Consider the following 18,975-nt stretch of genomic DNA (forward strand, 5'->3'; position numbering starts at 1 on the left):
TTACTGACAATTTACCTGCCCATCATCTGCAACTGATACGCCAATCTAGAATATATAAAATGACAAAGTAGGATCACAACCCTAACAGCAATTTGATATTTAAAGTCAATCATCTTCCCCATCACTCAAATGAAGAAAAATAAGCACTTTAGTATAGCACTAGATTCAATGTCATCCACAGAAACAAAAAAAGCAGGAAATTATTAGAAGTAGAGTTAGTATGAAGTAACATCTTAATGAATAATCTTACATTACTTTTAAATATATCATAACACAGAATGGAAAAGATAACGATCTAAAGATTCTGTGCTGGCTCCTTACAAAGCAATTCAAACATTCCCCATCATCCATCTCTTTCAGTAGTGCACAGTAATTTTTTCCTTCCTCAAGTATCCATTCCATTCCCTTATAAAAGAAACTAAATATGCTTTCACCATCCTTTAAAATTATGATTAATTATTGTAGAAATGATTTATTTCATGATTACCTCTTATTTTTCTGTTAATCATCTTACTAAATCCAAGTTCCAAGTTCAAATGTAGCAATGTTTTACTTAAACAGCTTGGAAAATGGTTTTAGTCCAATATTAAAGAACACTTACATTTCTCTCAATTTCGATAAGTCTGTCTTTAACCTTTAATAGCTCCCGAGTTACTTCTTGGTTTTCTTGTTCCCATTTATTTGTCGTCTGAATTTCTTCAATTGGCTTATGCTGGAAATTCTGCACCGTTTTTTCCTCTTCTTGTCTCTGCTTGAGAGCTTCATAATTTTTTTTCACCTTTGGCAATAGAGGTAAAGAAATGCATTGTGTAGTTTTACTTCGTAAGAATCATTCTTAAGTGCCCATTAATTTTAAAAACAATGTTTCTTTGCAACAGATTATTCATATCAATTTTGTGGTTGGTGTAACTTTTTTACACTATTATTGTTTATCCAAATTTCACTTCAGACTAAACAATTACGTTCACCTGCAAATTACTCATCTTCATTTTGGACAGAACTTTATCATTTTATGGAAATAATGAATACAAATTCAGACCACCTGAACAAAATCAATCTGTTTGTCAGCCGGTTATTTGAATGCATTATATTCAGACAGTGCCTAAAAAAGTATGCATCCCCAACCCCCGGAAGTTTTTGTGTTTTATTGTTTTCCGACATTGAATCACAGTGTTGTAATGTGGCTTTTTTTGTGGGCAACATTTTAATTGACATGAATTATAAACTGAAGTAACAAAAATAGCCAATTAAAAAATGGTGCATGATAGGGAAATTTAATGGTATTTTTCTGAACAGCAGCTCAAACTCTACAATATTATATACACCCAAAAGTATTCAGGAAGCAAAATCTTTGCTGTCTAGTGCCATTCCTTCTAGAGTAATTGGGGAGGGCAATAAATGCTGAGTTTTTCAATGATGTCCAGATCTTGAAAAATCTATGCATCTTGAAAAAAATCCAAATTTATAATCACCCAACTTCACAAATTCTCATGCATTATTCAACAGTCTGCTGTAATAAAATGTCATGTCATTTAGACAGTTCCAGAAAGAACCTCTCAAATGGAAATAAAAGTCACTTTGCATAGGTGAAATACCTGCATGACTTATGCACCAAAACTGACAGCAAGAAAGATTAATACTTAGCGCAAATGTGTTTTTTTGGGCTTTTTTTTGACATTGATCAACTTTCATGTCAAAGTGAAAACAGATCTTTACAGAGTGATCTAAATTAATTACAGATATAAAACACAAAATAATTGATTGCATAAGTATTCACCCATTCAATCAGTATTGGACCTTTGGCAGCAATTACAGCCTTGAGTCTGTGTGGATAGGTCTCCATCTGGACTCTGCAATTTTCCACATTCTTCTTTACAAAACTGCTCAAGCTCTGTCAGATTGCATGGGAATCATGAGTGAACAGGCCTATTCAAGTCCAGCCACAAATTTTCAATTGGATTGAGGTCTGGACTCTGACTTGGCCTCTCCAGAATATTAACTTTGTTGCTTTTAAGCCATTCCTGCATAGCAGTGACTTTATGCTTGGGGCCATTGTTTTGCTGGAAAACAAATCTCCCAAGTCGCAGTTCTCTTGCAGACTGCATCAAGTTTTTCTTCAGGATTTCCCTGTATTTAGCTGCATTCATTTTACCCTTCTGCTTCACAAGCCTTTAAGGGCCTGCTACAATGAAGCATCCCCACCGATGGTGCAGTCAGCACCATGATTCACTGTAGGGATGGTGTGTTTTTGATGATGGGCAGTGTTGGGCTTATGCCAAACATAGCATTTAGTCTGGCCAAAATGCTCAATTTTGGTTTCATCAGACCGTAGAGCTTTCTTCCAGCTGACTTCAGAGACTCCCACATGCCTTTTGGCAAACTCTAGCCGAGATTTCATGTGAGTTTTTTTTTTAAATATAAGAGTGGCTTTCTCTCTGCCACTCTCTCATAAAACTACAGCTGGTGAAGCAACCAAACAGTTGTTGTATGTGCAGTCTCTTCCATCTCAGCCTCTGAAGCTTGTAACTCCTACAGTTGTCATAGGTCTCTTGATGGCCTCCCTCACTAGTCCCCTTCATGCATGGTCACTTCGGATGGCCTGCTCTAGGTAAATTTATAACTGTGCCATATTTTTACATTTCTTGACAACTGACTTAACTGTACTCGAAGGGATATTCAGTGACTGGAAATTTTCTTGTATCCATCTCCAGACTTGTGCTTTTCAAAAACCTATTCACGGAGTTGCTTGGAGAGTTCTTTCGTCTTCATTGTGTAGTTTTTGCCAGGATACTGAATCACCAGCAGTTGGGCATTCCAGATACCTGTGTATTTTCACTACAATCAATTGAAACACCTTGACTGCACATGGTGAACCCAATTTAAATAATTATACGACTTCTAAAACCAATTGGTTGCACCTGTGGTGATTTGGTGTGTCATATTAAAGGGGGTGAATACTTATGCAATCAATTATTTTGTGTTTTATATCTGTAACTAATTTAGATCACTGACATGAAAGAGTGTTTTTCTGTTAATCAGTATCAAACTATGCCAAATTAAATCCACTGTAATTCAATGTTGTAAACAGTAAAATATGAAAACTTCCAAGGAGGGTGATTATTTTTTATAAACACTGTACTAAGGTGGACAGGACTTATCATGATAAGTGGAGAACATTCCACTGCGAGAAACCATTTTTTTATACATCATGGAAGTCAGAATTTCAAAGTAAATTTATTATCAAAGTGCATATAAAGCATCATATACAACCTTGAGATTTGTTTTCTTGCGGACATACATAGTAAATCCAAGAAATACAATAGAATCAAAGACTACACCCAAGGACGGACAGACAACCAACATGCAAAAGATAACAAACTCTGCAAATACAAAAGAAAAAAGAAGAATCAATAATAGTAAGTAAATAATCAATAAATATTGAGAGCATGAGGTGAAGAGCCATTGAAAGTGAGTCCATAGGTTGTGAGAACAGTTTAATGATGGGGTGAATTAAGTTATTCTCACTGGTTCAGAAGTTTGATGGCTGAGGGGTAATAACTGTTCTGGAACCTGGTGTTGTAGGTCCTGAAGCTCCTGTACCACATTCTTGATGGCAGTAGGAAGAAGAGAGCATGCCATGGGCGATGGGGGTCCTTGACGATGGATGTTGCGTCCTTGTAACAGCGCTCCATGTAGATGTGTTCAATTATGGAGAGGGTTTTATCTGTGATGGATTAGGCCATCCTACTTTTTGTAGGATTTTTCTTTCAAGGACATTGGTGTTTCCATACCAGATCAAGATGCAACCAGTCAATATAATCTCCACCACATATCTATAGAAGTTTGTTAAAATTTTAGATGTTGTGCCGAAACTTCACTAATTTCTCAGGAAGTAGAGGCGCCGCTGTGCTTTCTTAATAATGGCACTTACATGCTAGGCCCAGTCAGACCCTCTAAAATGATAACACCAAGGAATTTAGAGTTGCTACCCAACTCTATCGTCTGATGAGGACTGGCTCATGGACCGCTGGTTTACTCAAGTCAATAATCAGCTCCTTGGTCTTGCTGACGTTAAGTGAGAGGTTGTTGTTGCGGTACCACTCAGCCAGATTTTCAATCTCCCTCCTATATGCTGATTTGTCATCACTTTTGATTCTGTCAATGACAATGGTGTTGTCAGCAAACATAAATATAGCATTGGAGGTGAACTTAGCCTTACAGTCATAAGTATAAAGCAAGTGAGTTGTGGGCTAAGCAAACAGCCTTGTGGTGCACCTGTGCTGATGGAGACTGTGCAGGAGACGTTATTGCCAATCTGAACTGACTGGGATCTGCAAGTGAGGAAATCAAGGATCCAACTGCACAAGGAGGAATTGAGGCCAAAGCCTTGAAGCTTACTAATTGGTTTTGAGGAGATGATAGTATTGAAAGCCTAGCTGTAGTTGATAAAGAGCTTCCTGATGTATGTATTTTGGTGTTCAGATATTCCAGGATTGAGTGAAGAACCAATGAAATGGTATCTGCTGTGGATCTATTGTGCCTGTAGATAAACTGTAGCAGATCCAGTTGCTTTTCACACCGGTGTTGTTTCATCACTAACCCCTCAAAACACTTCATCACAGTAAGTGCTACTGGATGCTAATCATTGTGGCAAGTTACCACATTCTCTTTAGGCACTGGTTTAATTGAAGCGTGCTTGAAGCAGGTGGGTTCTCCAGACTGCTGAAATGAGAGTTTAAAGACATCAGTGAACACTTCAGCCAGTTGATCAGCACAGGTCTCTAGTACTTGGTCTGGTACCCCAACCTGGCCAGATGCTTTCTGTGGCTTCACCTTCCTGAAGGATGTTCTCATATTGGCCTCAGAGACTGAAATCATAGGGTCATTGAGAGCTCTAGGAGTCTGTGAAGGTTCCTTCATGTTTTGATGGTCAAAGCGAGCATAGAAAGCATTGAGTTCATATGGGAGCAAGTCTTGTTGCCGTCAATGTCACTTGGTTTCCCTTTGTAAGAGGTGATAGCATTCAAGTACTGTCACAGTTGCCTGGCATCCTTCAGTAATTCAAGTTTGGTCTGGAATTGCCACTTAGTACATGAGATGGCACATGAAATATGAGGTCAGATTCATACAATGAAATTCCTTGCTCACATGAAGCTCACACAGTAAACAGTATACATAATAATAACAAATACAATAAAAATAGCAACAAGTGGAAAAAATAGAATGTGATGCAATGTACTGTAGTGAAAACTGAGGCAGTGCAAAAATTTAAATTAACAATGATGGTAAAGGTATAATTAATGGTTTGAAAATGTGGCAGTACCACCAGAAAGAGGATGTTGAAAAGGTGGGTGATTCAAGTCCGATAGCAGTGGCGAAAAAGCTGTTCCTGAGACTGGTCATAAAGCCGTTCAAGCTTCTGTATAATGGACTAAAGCAGGGGTCCCCAACCTTTTTTGCAGTGCGGACCGGTTTCATGTTGATAATATTCTTGCGGACCGGTGGGCCGGCCAACCGGGGGGGCGGTGGGGGGTGATGGTTGCCAACGGACAAGAGTAGCAGTCAAATACGTTGCGTTTACCCAGAGAATGACTACAATGACCATGAAGCCTTGCGCGGGCACCAGTGCACATGCGTGATTTGTGCATGCGTGCACCTGCCGATTATTTCTCCACAATTCGTTTTTGGCCATTCTGTTCGGAGGGGGATGTTAATCACGACCGGAATATCGGTGATAAGTGGCTAATACACTCAATTTCGTTTCTAAAAGGCTTTATCTAACGAATTTAATATTAAACACACAGCGCGTTTTCCTTGCATGAATATAGCGATAAGTCAATTATCAGGGGAGGACAGGGGAGCTTGAAGTAAGTGTTGAACGAACTTCCAGTAGAAGTGTCAGAAGCAGGTTCGATATTATCATTTAAAGAAAAATTGAATAGGTATATGGACAAGAAAGTAATGGAGGGTTATGGGCTGAGTGCAGGTCGGTGGGACGAGGTGAGAATAGCGTTTGGCATGGACTAGAAGGGCACAGATGGCCTGTTTCCGTGCTGTAATTGTTATATGGTTATATAAGTTAATAGCATAACATTTTAAGTAACGTTTGGATATTAAACACAGTGCATATTTTCCCCGTATGAACTTATAAAATCATTGCAACGCACCAATATCGCTGAATCAGTGGGAGCCCTGGGCTTGCTTTCCTGCAACAAGACGGTCCTATCAAGGGGTGATGGGGGACAGCGATACTCGAATGGGGTTCCTTATGTCCAGTCTAATCCGCAATTTAGTTTTTGTTACATTCATCGCAGAGATATGTTGGAAATGGAAGCAACGTTTTCGGTGCTTCTGTGGCTATCTCAGGATATTGAGCCTTGATTTTGATTCAGAATGCCGGCAGAGATGTTATGTCAAACAGACTTTTCAGCCCACTGTCATTTGCAAGGTGGAGGAGTTGATCTCCTTCCCACACTGACATGGACGGCGCGCGCGTAATGGCTCAACAGTGGGCATGACAGGGAATGAGGAAAGGTGCAGCTGACAAGAAGAGGTGCCGCCTGTGACAGGGAATGAGGAAAGGTGCAGCTGACTCATATCGCCAAATCATATAGTTTCCTCGCAGCCCGGTAGCACATGCTCTGCAGCCCTGTACGCAGCCCGGTGGTTGGGGACCGCTGTACTAAAGGTAGAAGAGAGAAAAAGGAATGGCCAGAGTGGCAGCAGTCCTTGATGATGCTGTAAACCTTCTTATGTAACTCACCACAAAGTTAAACTGGATGGTAGAATGTGATGAAACTATGATGGCAGTGTTTTCTTCTCTCTGTAGGTTTGTAGAGATTCACATCATGAATCTAGTTTTAAACAGGGATCTATCTGCACAGTGAAATCATTACCAAATTACTGTATGTGTACCTACATCTGCCATTTAAATAAGGTAGTTTAATTTCCTATTGATTTAAATGCTAAGCTTCCTGAACTAAAGGAAGCCCATGCAGCAGACACCATTACAAACCACTGTCAACAAATTCACATGATGCGATCTAAATCAGACCCATCTTTCTTGAGCATATCTTTCTCCACCATAGTAAAAGCTACTATAAAACAGAATCTGGTGTGCTTATACAGATTAAGAATATATTCTGCAAATTTGATTGTTCAACGTTCTTACCTCTGCCCTCAACCAATCTTGATATAGTTGAATGTTAACATTAAGAGAATTTCTTCTCAAAAATGTGCAAGATAGTTCAGCAAGAGTAACTTACTTGCAAGGCTACACTGTCTCTCTGTCAATAGCTCACTACATTTGCACCTTGTGTTGGGTAGAAAGATCAATTATATTATATATGAAACTATTGGACATATTCACAGTGGTGATGAATAATGAAATTCATTGATAATCTATCAAAGGCATGGTCATGAATTCATTGTTTTGACTCAACCCACTGAATTATTTTTTGATTAGATAGAGTCAATATATTTGTAAAATGTCTACTGATATGCATTTGCTGAGCAGGAGCAGGGTGTAATTTCTCCTTTAGGACCGTTAGTTTGTAAAGTTTAGAATCACAGTCCACAACATTATATTTGCAAGATGGGTTCATTGCTCTGCAGGATCTACACACTCACTGGGTTAACATCCTGTTGCAGATTAGTCACTTTAAGTGGAAAACCGTTCTCTTCACCAATCAGAAGCTGCCTCTGATAATGTAAAACATCAGAGCCTAGAATGCAGCTTGCCTCTACAGGGTTCTGGATGCTCACTCCTCGTGTCCAATAAATCTACACCTCTTTTGAACAACTTCAAAGCAGTCTTTATTGCAGATATATCAACATACAAGTGGAGACTGATCTACAGTAATTAAAATAGCAACTGGAGAAATCTGAACACTGCCTGAATTATCTTAACAATAGTTGCTGTTCAAAGAATAGAAATTGTGCTGGCAAGTACGTTGGTAATTCACTTGCATAAATGCATATTTAGTCTATGTCTATGATAATAATAATTGGATGTACTTTAATGGTTAACATTTTGAAAACAGGTTTAGTTATTGTTTAACATGCCTGAGAAAATTATCCTTCGTGGGTGTCTTACCGTCTTTAGCTCCTGCCGTAGTTGTTGGTTTAAATTTGTTGATTCTTCTAAACGCGCTTCAAGACTGGCAATTTTTTCTTCTTTAATTTCTAGAGATTTTTTTAGTGTGCTTTCAAGTTTTGATTCCAAAAGTTTATATCTACTGGAAAGTAGAAATTGAAATGGAAAAATGTTATGTTTGACTAACAGTACGACGAACTCAGTTATTTAAGTATTCTGTATTTTTCCATTGAATTGTTACAGGAATAATTGAAGCCAAGCTCCTGTGGCAGAGATATTATTACTTTCCTTCGCAGTACTCACTTGATTCTATTATCATGCAAATACAAAAAATATTTAAGTGATTCAAGAGTTATAGCACTCATTCAAATAGGACCTCCAGGCAAATTACTTCATCATTTTGAGTTCCCAAAATTGGGTTAATATCTAGCAAAGAAGATAAATTAATTAACTGAGAAGTTAACTTACTCTACTGGACAATAATTTACCATTACATTCTTATGGTTTAAGTATAGGTACCCGTTGAATGTTCTGAAATTGCACTGAAAAAACTCTAAACCAATCTCAATATATTTAAGTGATTGCAGGTATTACACTAGAAAAATTTCAGATGTTGTCAGAACCTCTTTTATCTGCGAGTGTGAATGTGAATGACGTAGGTAGGTAGGGAGATCCAAGAGGTAGTGCTAGAAGTGTGCTCAGAGATTGGCGTGCTAGAAGTGTGTGTAAATTTGTGGGACATTGGCAACAATATTGAGAAAGGAGTCATCATGCTTTCTTTAAAGGAAAATCTTGCCTGACGAATCTGTTGGAATTTTTTGAGGAAATGACAAGCAGGATAAACAAAGGAGAGTCAAAGGATATTGTTTAGTTGGATTTTCAGAAGGCCTTTGACAAATGCTGCACATGGGATTGATAAACAAGGTAAGAGCCTATGCTATTAAAGGAACGATATTAGCTTGGACAGAAGATTGGTTGACTCGCAGGAGGCATAGAGTGGGAATAAAGAGGGTCTTTTCTGGTTGTCTAATGATGACTAGTGGTGTTCCGCAGGGGTCAGTGTTGGGAACACTTCTTTTCATGTAAAACATCGACGAATTGGTTGATGGAATCGGTAGCTTTCCAGCCAAGTTTGCAGATGATATAAAGATAGTTGGCAGGCCAGGTAGTATTAAGATGGGAATCTAAAAACGATCTTCAACAGATTGAGAGAATGGGCAAAGAAGTGGTAGATGGAATACATTGTACGGAACTGTATGGTCACGCATTTCGGTAGATTATTTTCTAAATGGTGAGAACATTCAAAAATCACTGGGGCAAGGAGACTTGAAAGACCTTATGTAGGATTCTCAAAAGGTTAACTTGCAAGTTGAGATGGCAGTAAGGAAGCCAAATGCTATATTAGCATTATTCTGAGAGGTCTAGAATATAAAAGGAAGAATGTGATGTTGAGGCTTTATAAGGCATTGGTCAGAATACACTTGGAATATTCTGAACAGTTTTGAGCCCCTGATCTAAGAAAGGATGTGCTGTCATTGGAAAGGGTTCAGAGGAGGTTCACGAGAATGATTCCATGAATGAAAGGGTTAAAGTTTGAGGAGCGTTTGATGGCTTTGGGCCTGTAGTCACTGCACATTAGAAGAATGAGGGGTGATCTCATTGAAACCGATCAAATATTGAAAGGCTTAGATAGCGTGGACGTGGAGAGGATGTTTCCAATAGTGGGGGAGTCTAAGACTAGAGGGCACAGCCTCAGAATATAAATCCAGCCCTTTAGAACAGAGATGAAGAGGAATATCTTTAGCTAGAGAGTGGTGAATCTGTGGAATTCATTGCCACAGACGATTGTGGAGGCCAATCATCATGTACATTTAAAGCGGAGGTTGATAGGTTCTTGATTAGTAAGGACATCAAAGGTTACGGGGAGAAGGTAGGAGAATGGTGATGAGAGGGCTAATAAATCAGGCATGATTGAATGGTGGTGCAAACACGATGGGCCAAATGGCCTAATTCTGCTTGCCTTATGGTCTTATCCACATCTAGTCACTCAGTTTCTGCACCTTTCAAGGCAGTGCAATTTCCAGAATGCAAATTCTTTACTACCACTGGCCATGTATGGATTTTTAGCATGCAATATGAGTGAAAAGTAGGTAATAATAGGTCCAAAAATTCCATAATGATGAACAATACAACAAATGATTTGGTTAAAATAAGTCTAGTTTTACTTTGTTCTGACTCTCAGTACATATGTATCATAAGTTTATTTCAAAATTAAAACAGACACAAAATAAAGATTAATAGTTTCATTACTGTGTATCTACATTTTTATTTAATGTATTGGGGTTTAATACTAAAACTACTACCAGTATTAGCAATGACGAATTTTGAAATGTTTTACCTATCATCAGTGGTTTGTTCGTCATGAAGGAGACGCTCCTTGTTTAATCCAATCTTCTCCAGTTCATGAGTGAGTTTTTCCAAGTCATTGCTCATTTGCTGGGTATATAATTTCTCATTTACAAGTTCCTGAAAACATCACATCATTTAGCTGCTCTTCTCAGATCCACCAACTATTAATTTTTTTTATTTGGTAATTATATTATAAAAGATACTCAATAATACTTGAAAGACTAATTAACAAATTAGAATACACAGCTCAGCAATTTGAGTCATTTATTAAACCAGCAGCTAAACTTGAAATAACAAATATCATGTTTATATTTGCCAGAAAATGAAGGTATGCATCTACAAGAAATGATATAGAGCACTAAAGGAAAATGCAGTCACTTTTATATTTGATGTCTGAATAGTGACTCATGACGCAAAAGAATTACACTCTCACTATCCATGAACGATTGGGACACAGGCTTCTCGCAAATTAACAAAATACATGGGTATCAGTAACATTTACATGGTTACCTTTATATTTAACACACCCATCAAATAAATATAAATATGCCCTATATTCTAAAAGTATTAACAGCACTAATAAACATTCATTGTGTAAATATTGACTTGAATCCCTCATGACACGCCCATACTCATCTGTTCTTATCCACTCAAATATCTCCCAGATTGCAGAATTCCTAACTATCGTCCCTTAAAACTTTGAAAAGTCTGACTTGAACATGTTTTTAACCACCTGTGCTAATACCTTCTTATGCAAGTTGGTTAGGAAGACAATTGCACCAATACAAGTTGTCAGTGTTTTCTAGTAACAAAATTTCATATTTGACTAGTTTTATTATAACCCAATAGTTGCTTCTTCAGTTTACCAGTATTTAAACTATTCAACTGAGAGAAGCAAATTTGTCACTCTTTTCTACTATTTCCATTTTTAAAAGTAGTCTGATATCTACTAGGACTTCCCCGACTCACATAAAAATATACCTTACCTCTCTTAATGTCACTAGAGTCTTCTTATCAATAGTTGCTTGTTTAACTAACTCTTTATTGTCTTTTTCTAAATCTTTCAGTCGACCATAAAAGTCTTTGAATTTGTTGATTTCTTTTGTTAGCAATTTATTCTCTTTCTCAAGGTTAGAAATTGTCATATTGTTTTCATCCAGTGTGGAATCCTTGATCTCAGTCTGTTGACGCAATCTCCTATTTTCCTTTTCAAGCTGCTTTTTGTCTTTCTCCAATTGGATAGCCTCCTGCTCCAAGAGTTTGTTCTCTTTTTCTAGTTGCTGTAGCCGTTTGCTGGAGATTTTTAGCTCTTCCAGATTTCTTTGCAGGCTCTGATTTTCTGTTTCTAAGTCTTGTAGCTCATTTTCCAATTGATTAATCTTCTTGCTGCTATTCTCAAGGGCCTTTTGGAGTCTCTGATTTTCTAAATCAAGTCCCTGATAGCTTACCTCTAATCGTTCAGTTTTCTTGTTACAAGCTTTCAAAAGTTCCAGACTCTTTTTTAGCTGCTCTTTTTCATTTTCCAGTTCTTTATTTTCCAATTCAAGTTGTGCCAACTTGACACCATTGGATTTCAAGTTCTCCAGTGTCCTCCTTAACTGCAAATTTTCATCCTCGAGTTGGTTGTTTTCTTTTTCTAAAACATCCAATTGCACAGTAAGATTTTTCAGACTATCCAATGTTTTTCTCAGCTTATTATTTTCCACTTCCAAATCAGAGATTTCCTGCTCCAAGATATCTATTTTTTCACATGTGATCATTAGACCAGTAATCTTCCTCTGCAGCTGTTCATTTTCTCTTTCCAAGCGACTCAAAATAACCTCAAGCTCTTCTGCCCTTTTTCCTTTTTCTTTATAATGTTCTAACTCTTTTTGGATTTGCTTTTTTTCAAATTCTACTTTGTTCAGTTTACTGCTGGTTTCCTTAATAGATTCATGGAGGATTTTATTTTCTTTCTCAATGTCTTTCACTCCAGCTTCTACACTTATTTGTGCACGTTGTCGTAAGGATGCAATGGTATGATTTAAGTGCTCATTCTCCTGTTCCAATACTTTAATCTAGAACATAAAAGTGAAATAGGGAAATTCACTTTAAACATAACATCCAGATGACTATTGCAAAGAGAAAAAATGCAAAATCATGCAGGATACTTTATACTTATAAAGTTACATTGGCATGTATGATGTTATGGGCATCATTGAATCATGGCTGAAAGATTATAGCTGGGTGCTTATCATCCAAGGATACACATTGTATCAAAAAGACAGACAGGTAGGTAGAGGGGGTGGGGAGTCCCTGTTGGTAAAAAATGAAATAAAATCATTAGAAAAAGGTGACATAGGATCGAAAGGCATAGAATTGTTGTGGGTAGAGCTAAGGAACAGAAAGGGTAAAAAGACCCTGACGGGAATTATATAGAGACCACTGAACAGTGGTAAAATATAGTCTACAAAATACAATGAGAGATAGAAAATGGATATAAAAAGAGCAATGTTACGATAGTCATGGAGGATTTCAATATGCAGGTAGATTGGGAAAATCAGGTTGGTGCTGGATCCCAAGAGGAGGAATTTCTAGAATGCCTACAAAATGACTTTTTAGACCAGGTCATTGTTGAGCCCACTAAGGGATCAGCTAGTCTGGATTGGGTGTTGTGTAATGAACTCTATTTGATTAGACAGCTTAAGGTAAAGGATCCCTTAACGGCCAGTAATCATAATATGATAGAATTCACCCAGTAATTTGAGAAGAAGCAGCTAAAGTCAGATGTATCAGTATTACAGTGGAGTAAAGCAAATGACAGAGGCATGAGAGAGGAGCTGGCCAAAATTGATTGGTAGGGAACACTAGCAGGGATGACAGCACAGCAGCAATGGTTGGAATTTCTGGGAGCATTTCAGAAAGTGCAGGATAGATACATCCCAAAGAAGCAATATTCTAAAGGCATGATGATGTAACTGCGGCTGACAAGAGAAGTCAAAGCCAACATTAAAGCTAAAGAGAAGGCATATAATAGAGCAAAAATTATTGGGAAATTAGAGGATTGGGAATCTTTTAAAAACCAACAGAAAACCAACTAAATTAGTCATAAAGAAGAGAAAGATGAAATAGGAAGGTAAGAAACCCAATAATATTAAAGTGGATACCAAAAGTTTCTTCAGATATATGAAGTGTAAAAGAGAGGCAAGAGTAGATATTGGACCACTGGAAAAATATGCTGGAGAGGTAGCAATGGGGGAACGAACAACTAAATAAGTATCTTGCATCAGTTTTCACTGTGGAAGACATTAGCATGGTGAAGTTTGAGAGTGTCAGGGGGCAGAAGTGTGTGAAGTTGCCATTACTAGGAAGAAGGCTCTTGGGAAACTGTAAGGTCTGAAGATAGATAAGACTAGATGGACTACACCCCAGGGTTTTGAAAAAGGTGGCTGAAGAGATTGTGGAGGCATTAGTAACGATCTTTCAAGATTCAATTGATACTGGCATGGTTCCAGAGGACTGGAACATTGCAAATGTCATTCTACTCTTGAAGAAGAAAGGAAATTATAGGCAGTTAGTCTGACCTTAGAGGTTGGGAAGGTGGAAGCACATGACAGTGAGCATGGTTTCCTTAAGGGTAAATCTTGCCTGACAAATCTGTTGGAATTCTTTGAAGAAATAACAAGGAGGATAGACAAAGGAGAATCAGTGGATATTGTCTACATGGATTTTCAGAAGGTCTTTGACAAGGTTCCACACAAGTTAAGAGCCCATGGTATTACAGGAAAGATACTAGCATGGATAGAACATTGGCCATTGGCAAATAGTGCGAATGAAGTGAGCCATTTCTGGTTGGCTGCCAGTGACTAGTGATGTTCCACAGGGGTCTGCGCTGGGACCAATTCTTTTTATGTCATATGTTAATGATTTGGATGATGGAACTGATGGCTTTGTGGCCAGGTTGTGGATGATATGAAAACAGGTGGAGGTGCAGGTAGTTTTGAGGAAGCAGAGAGGCTACAGAAGGACTTAAGACAGATTAGGAGAATGGGCAAAGTAGTGGCAGTTGGAATACAGTGTCGGGAAGTGTATGGTCATACACATTGTTAGAAGAAATAAAAGTGTAGGCTAGTTTTTAAATGCAGAGAAAATTCAACAATCTGAGGTGCAAAGGGACTTGGGAGTCCTCGGGCAGGATTCCCTAAAGGTTAATTTGGATGTTGAGCCAGTGGTGAGGAAGGCAAATGTGATGTTAGCATTCATTTTGATCAGCCATGATGAAATGGTGGAGCAGACTCAATGGACCAAATAGTCTAATTCTGTTTCTATATAAGACCATAAGATACAGCACCAGAATTAGGTCATTTAGCCTATTGCGTCTACTCCACCATTTCATCATGACTGATCCAATTTTCCTCTCAGCCCCAATCTCCTGCCTTCTCCCTGTATCCCTTCATGCCATGACCAATCAAGAATTTATCAACTTCTGCCTTAAATATACATAAAGACTTGGCCTCCACAGCTGACTGTGGCAAAGAATTCCACAGATTCACCACTCTCCTCATCTCCTCTAAAAGGATGTCTCTCTATTCTGAGGCTGTGTCCTCTGGTCTTAGACTCTCCCACCATAGGAAACATCCTCATCACATTCACTCTATCAAGGCCTTTCACCGTTCCATAGGTTTCAATGAGGTCACCCTTCATTCTTCTGAATTCTAGTGAATACAGGCCCAGAGCCATCAATACTCTTCATGTGACAAGCCATTCAATCCCTGAATCATTTTTGTGAACTTCCTTTGAACACTCTCCAGTTTCAGCATATCCTCTTTAAAATAAGGGGCCTAAACCTGCTCACAATACCCCAAGTGAGACCTCACCAGTGCTTTATAAAATTTCAACATTACATCCTGCTTTTATATTCTAGTCCTCAAGAAATGAATGCTAACATTGCATTTGCCTTCCTCACAATAGACTCAACCTTCAAATTAATCTTCAGGGAATCCTGCACAAGGCCTCCCAAGTCCCTCTGCACGTCTGTTTTTTGTATTTTCTCTCCATTTAGAGAATAATCAACCCTTTCATTTCTTCTACCAAAGTGCATGACCACACACTTCCCAACACTTATGGTCTTATAAAAATGGCAGCAGAAACCAGAATGAAAAAAAAATCTGGTAGGAAAAGAGTGGAAAGGTAAACTTATACATGAGGAATTCTGCAGATGCTGGAAATTCAAGCAACATACATCAAAGTTGCTGATGAACGCAGCAGACCAGGCAGCATCTCTAGGAAGAGGTACAGTCAAAGTTTCAGGTCGAGACGAAGGGTCTCGGCCTGAAACGTCGACTGTACCTCTTCCTAGAGATGCTGCCTGGCCTGCTGCGTTCATCAGCAACTTTGATGTATGTTGCTTGAATTTCCAGCATCTGCAGAATTCCTCGTGTTTGAGTTTGAAGAAATACTACTTTTACTATCTCCTAATTGATTGGTGGAATAGGCCATTCTCAGCATCCCCTCCGAGGCAAATGTTACAAAGACTAGGCCCTGGGCATTGTCAAACAGCTCCAGTATACAGACAATATTGTCCACATGCTTGACAACAAACTCTTGAAATAAATACACATGGAACAAGTGCAGATATTTGAACTCAGCAATGGAAAGACATTTCTAGGAGGACAGAAAACTCATCTAGAATATTCTCCCCTTGATAAAAATATAATATCTTTATCAACTTGTGTGACCAGTCAAGATCAGGGAGGAAGGTACTGGTCACCTGAAGAGAATATGATAAGAAGCTATTGAAAAACAATCACAAAAATACTGTACTCAACATCCCAAAATGACAATACATCCCATAAAGGACCAGCTTACCTGTTGTGTATGTGGCCGGGTTACACAACAAAGCTATAAATAAAAATGCTGGAGACGGAAGCTAAGTTAACAGGGTTCTTTACTGACTGAAACCGAACTCTGAACACACACGTACAGATCAATACGCACCTAATAGCACATGCAATGACATGTCCCTACAACATAAAGTAGTCCCATATCATACAGGAGCTATACAGTACACTCCTCCCATTTTAATAGTGCATCAACTTTTTTTTTAACTGGGGCACTGCGCTAAACAAATATGTTTACCCTTAACATACAAATGCCTACCAATTTGTTTACTTAGTAACTTAATAATATCAAGTTATAACAAAGTAACAAAAATATCAAATTATAACAAGACTTTTTTTAACTTTTGGTCTAAGACCCATTTATAACTCAACTCTGTGAAGGGGGTCTCTGCCCACTGTGCCGTACTTCTCCAGATGATGATTATATATCAGCGGTAACAGAAGAAATAAGTGAAGCTGTAGAAAAATTAGTCATATTTCACAAGAGGTGTGATGCATTTTTCATAGCTTTGGTCTGCTTCAAAGATGGCTTGCCACCAACAAAAGAAGTGGTTGGTGATCTGCTGTCTTGGTTAGTTATTCAAAAGTCGGGGCAATCCAATGACTCACAGAAAGATCAGTACTTTACCAGTAATCTTTCACTGTTTGTTGTTCATTCCATTGTTCTTCAGCTGCTGTTAAAGTACAGTTTTGCTGATATTAAGGGTTACTTGCAGTGCTATCTGCCTGAAGTTCAAAAAACAAATCTTGATCAAGAAAATGAGACTGACTCTATGCACTGTTTCTGAATTGTTTGGAGGATTCTTGTATGAAAAATCCCAGTTGTGCACAATGCAAGAAAAGATTGCTTACCTGGCTCAAGAGGGAGAATTCCTTCAGGTGCACATTCAGCACAAGTGTGAAAATACAACAATAGAAACCTTACAGTTTGTTGCCAGAATTCACCTCTGTTTTGATGCTGTTTCCCAACTTCTTTGTGCAAAACAAGACACATTGGCTGAGGATTCAAAATATGTATGTGCAAAAGAAACTTCCCTGCAAAGGATTAAGTGTATGATTCTCAATGGAGGAAACGACTGGTTCAAGATTTACCTTGTGCGAAAGTTGTTCTGTTTGAATGGAACTGATTTTGTCCAAGAGCTTTTAAGGGATGACCAATTTTCATGGATCTTTCCCAAGGAAATTGTTCAGGAGAAAACGGAGATGCTGGTCTTTTCGGAGATTTAAGCTTATCGAGAGTTCGCAGATCTTCCATTATCTGTTTATCTGTTAACAGGTAATTTAACTGCACAGGTGCAGGTTTTTGTCTTTTGTCTGTAATTGGAACAGGGTCATTAGGTCTCCTCCTTAGTTTCCTAGTCATTATCGGCTTTACCTTCATAGAATCTCCTGTGAGTTCCATTGTTAACCTCTCATTCTCAATCATCTTTTTCTCTTCTTCTAACTCAATCTTTTTATCTTCAAATTCCTTCACTGCTGCTTTCTTCTCTTTAATATAATTCCCTTCCTTTTGTTCTGTCTCCAGTTGCAGAAAAAGCTCTGCATTTCGTGTTCTTTCCTTGTATTGTTGATCTAGTTCCTTCATCCTTTTCTGATACTCCTGCAAAGTGCCTTCTTGTAACTGCTGTAGCTGTCTTTTGGGAGATGTCAATTTCTCCTGGTACATCTGCTCTTTTACTTCCAGGTAGTCTTCATCATCCTGCTTATTGGCAGTATCTGTCTCCCTTGCATCCTCTGTATCTTCATCCAAGTTGTGGCCACAGATACTGCATTCGTCCTCATCATCGACGCTGTCTAGCTCCTCCTTGTCATTGTAATAGTCGACAATGGGTGAGACAAGAGCTACAGACATTTTCCCCTCCAAGCTGCCCTCCTTTGTTGACACATCTAGTGCCTTGATGGTGTGCTAATCCAACTGGATTTTCCTGTGTCATTCACATTCCAGCAATGGTGGTCCTCCATTTTTCAGTACATAGAGGTTCAGTTGCTGTGTCTTATCTCCGTAGGTCACTGTCACTTTAATTTTGCCTTTGGGATGCACTTACTGTCCTGTGTAAGTTTTTAGTAGATGTTTCGTTCGTTTCAGAGGTATGTGCGATAAGTTGTTTGTAGTCGTGTACAGAGATCACTGTTAAAGCTGAGCCTGTGTCCAACTCCATTTTCAGTTTCATGCCCGCCACTTGTGGAGTGATCCATATTACTCTTCGATCATTTGTCTCCTTCATGCTGTGAAGTTGCAGACAAGACAATTCACTTTCACCAGATTCATTTTCATCAGAACTGCCTTCTTTCATTTTGTGTACCTTGTATTTCCTTTCTGGGGTTTCTTGTTTCTCTGTATTTTGACCTTTTTCTGCTGTTTGCTAGCTTTGCATACTCTGCCAGTGTGGCCCTGTTTGCCCCACAGTTTCTGCATTCTTTGTCGTTAAACCAACAGTCATCTGGGTCATGTGACCTGTTCCCACAAAGGTAACATTTCTTTCCTTCATTTCTGTTCAGTGTGACATTTTATTTGTAGTATATTTCAGAGATTTTTGTTGTATCTTGGAAGCACCTTGTGCGGCTGTTTCCATTGATATTGCAGTGTTCAGT

At 38.5% G+C, this 18,975-nt stretch overlaps 1 protein-coding gene across 16 annotated transcripts in view; it reads right to left on the minus strand.

Moving 5' to 3' along the window:
* Window positions 1-18,975, minus strand: part of LOC140201331 (girdin-like) — a 279,872-nt gene that overhangs the window by 96,148 nt on the left and 164,749 nt on the right. For 14 of the 16 annotated variants that reach the window (XM_072265254.1, XM_072265249.1, XM_072265248.1 and 11 more), the window contains 4 exons: window positions 11,491-12,561; window positions 10,494-10,621; window positions 8,096-8,237; window positions 602-778 (listed from right to left, as the gene is read on the minus strand). In XM_072265254.1, coding sequence (XP_072121355.1) covers window positions 602-778; window positions 8,096-8,237; window positions 10,494-10,621; window positions 11,491-12,561 — 1,518 coding nt within the window. The remainder of the gene's footprint in view (window positions 1-601; window positions 779-8,095; window positions 8,238-10,493; window positions 10,622-11,490; window positions 12,562-18,975) is intronic. The other 2 variants (XM_072265259.1, XM_072265244.1) reach the window with 1 other exon arrangement.

This window comes from Mobula birostris, chromosome 8 (assembly GCF_030028105.1).
Source record: "Mobula birostris isolate sMobBir1 chromosome 8, sMobBir1.hap1, whole genome shotgun sequence".
Lineage (NCBI taxonomy): Eukaryota > Metazoa > Chordata > Chondrichthyes > Myliobatiformes > Myliobatidae > Mobula > Mobula birostris.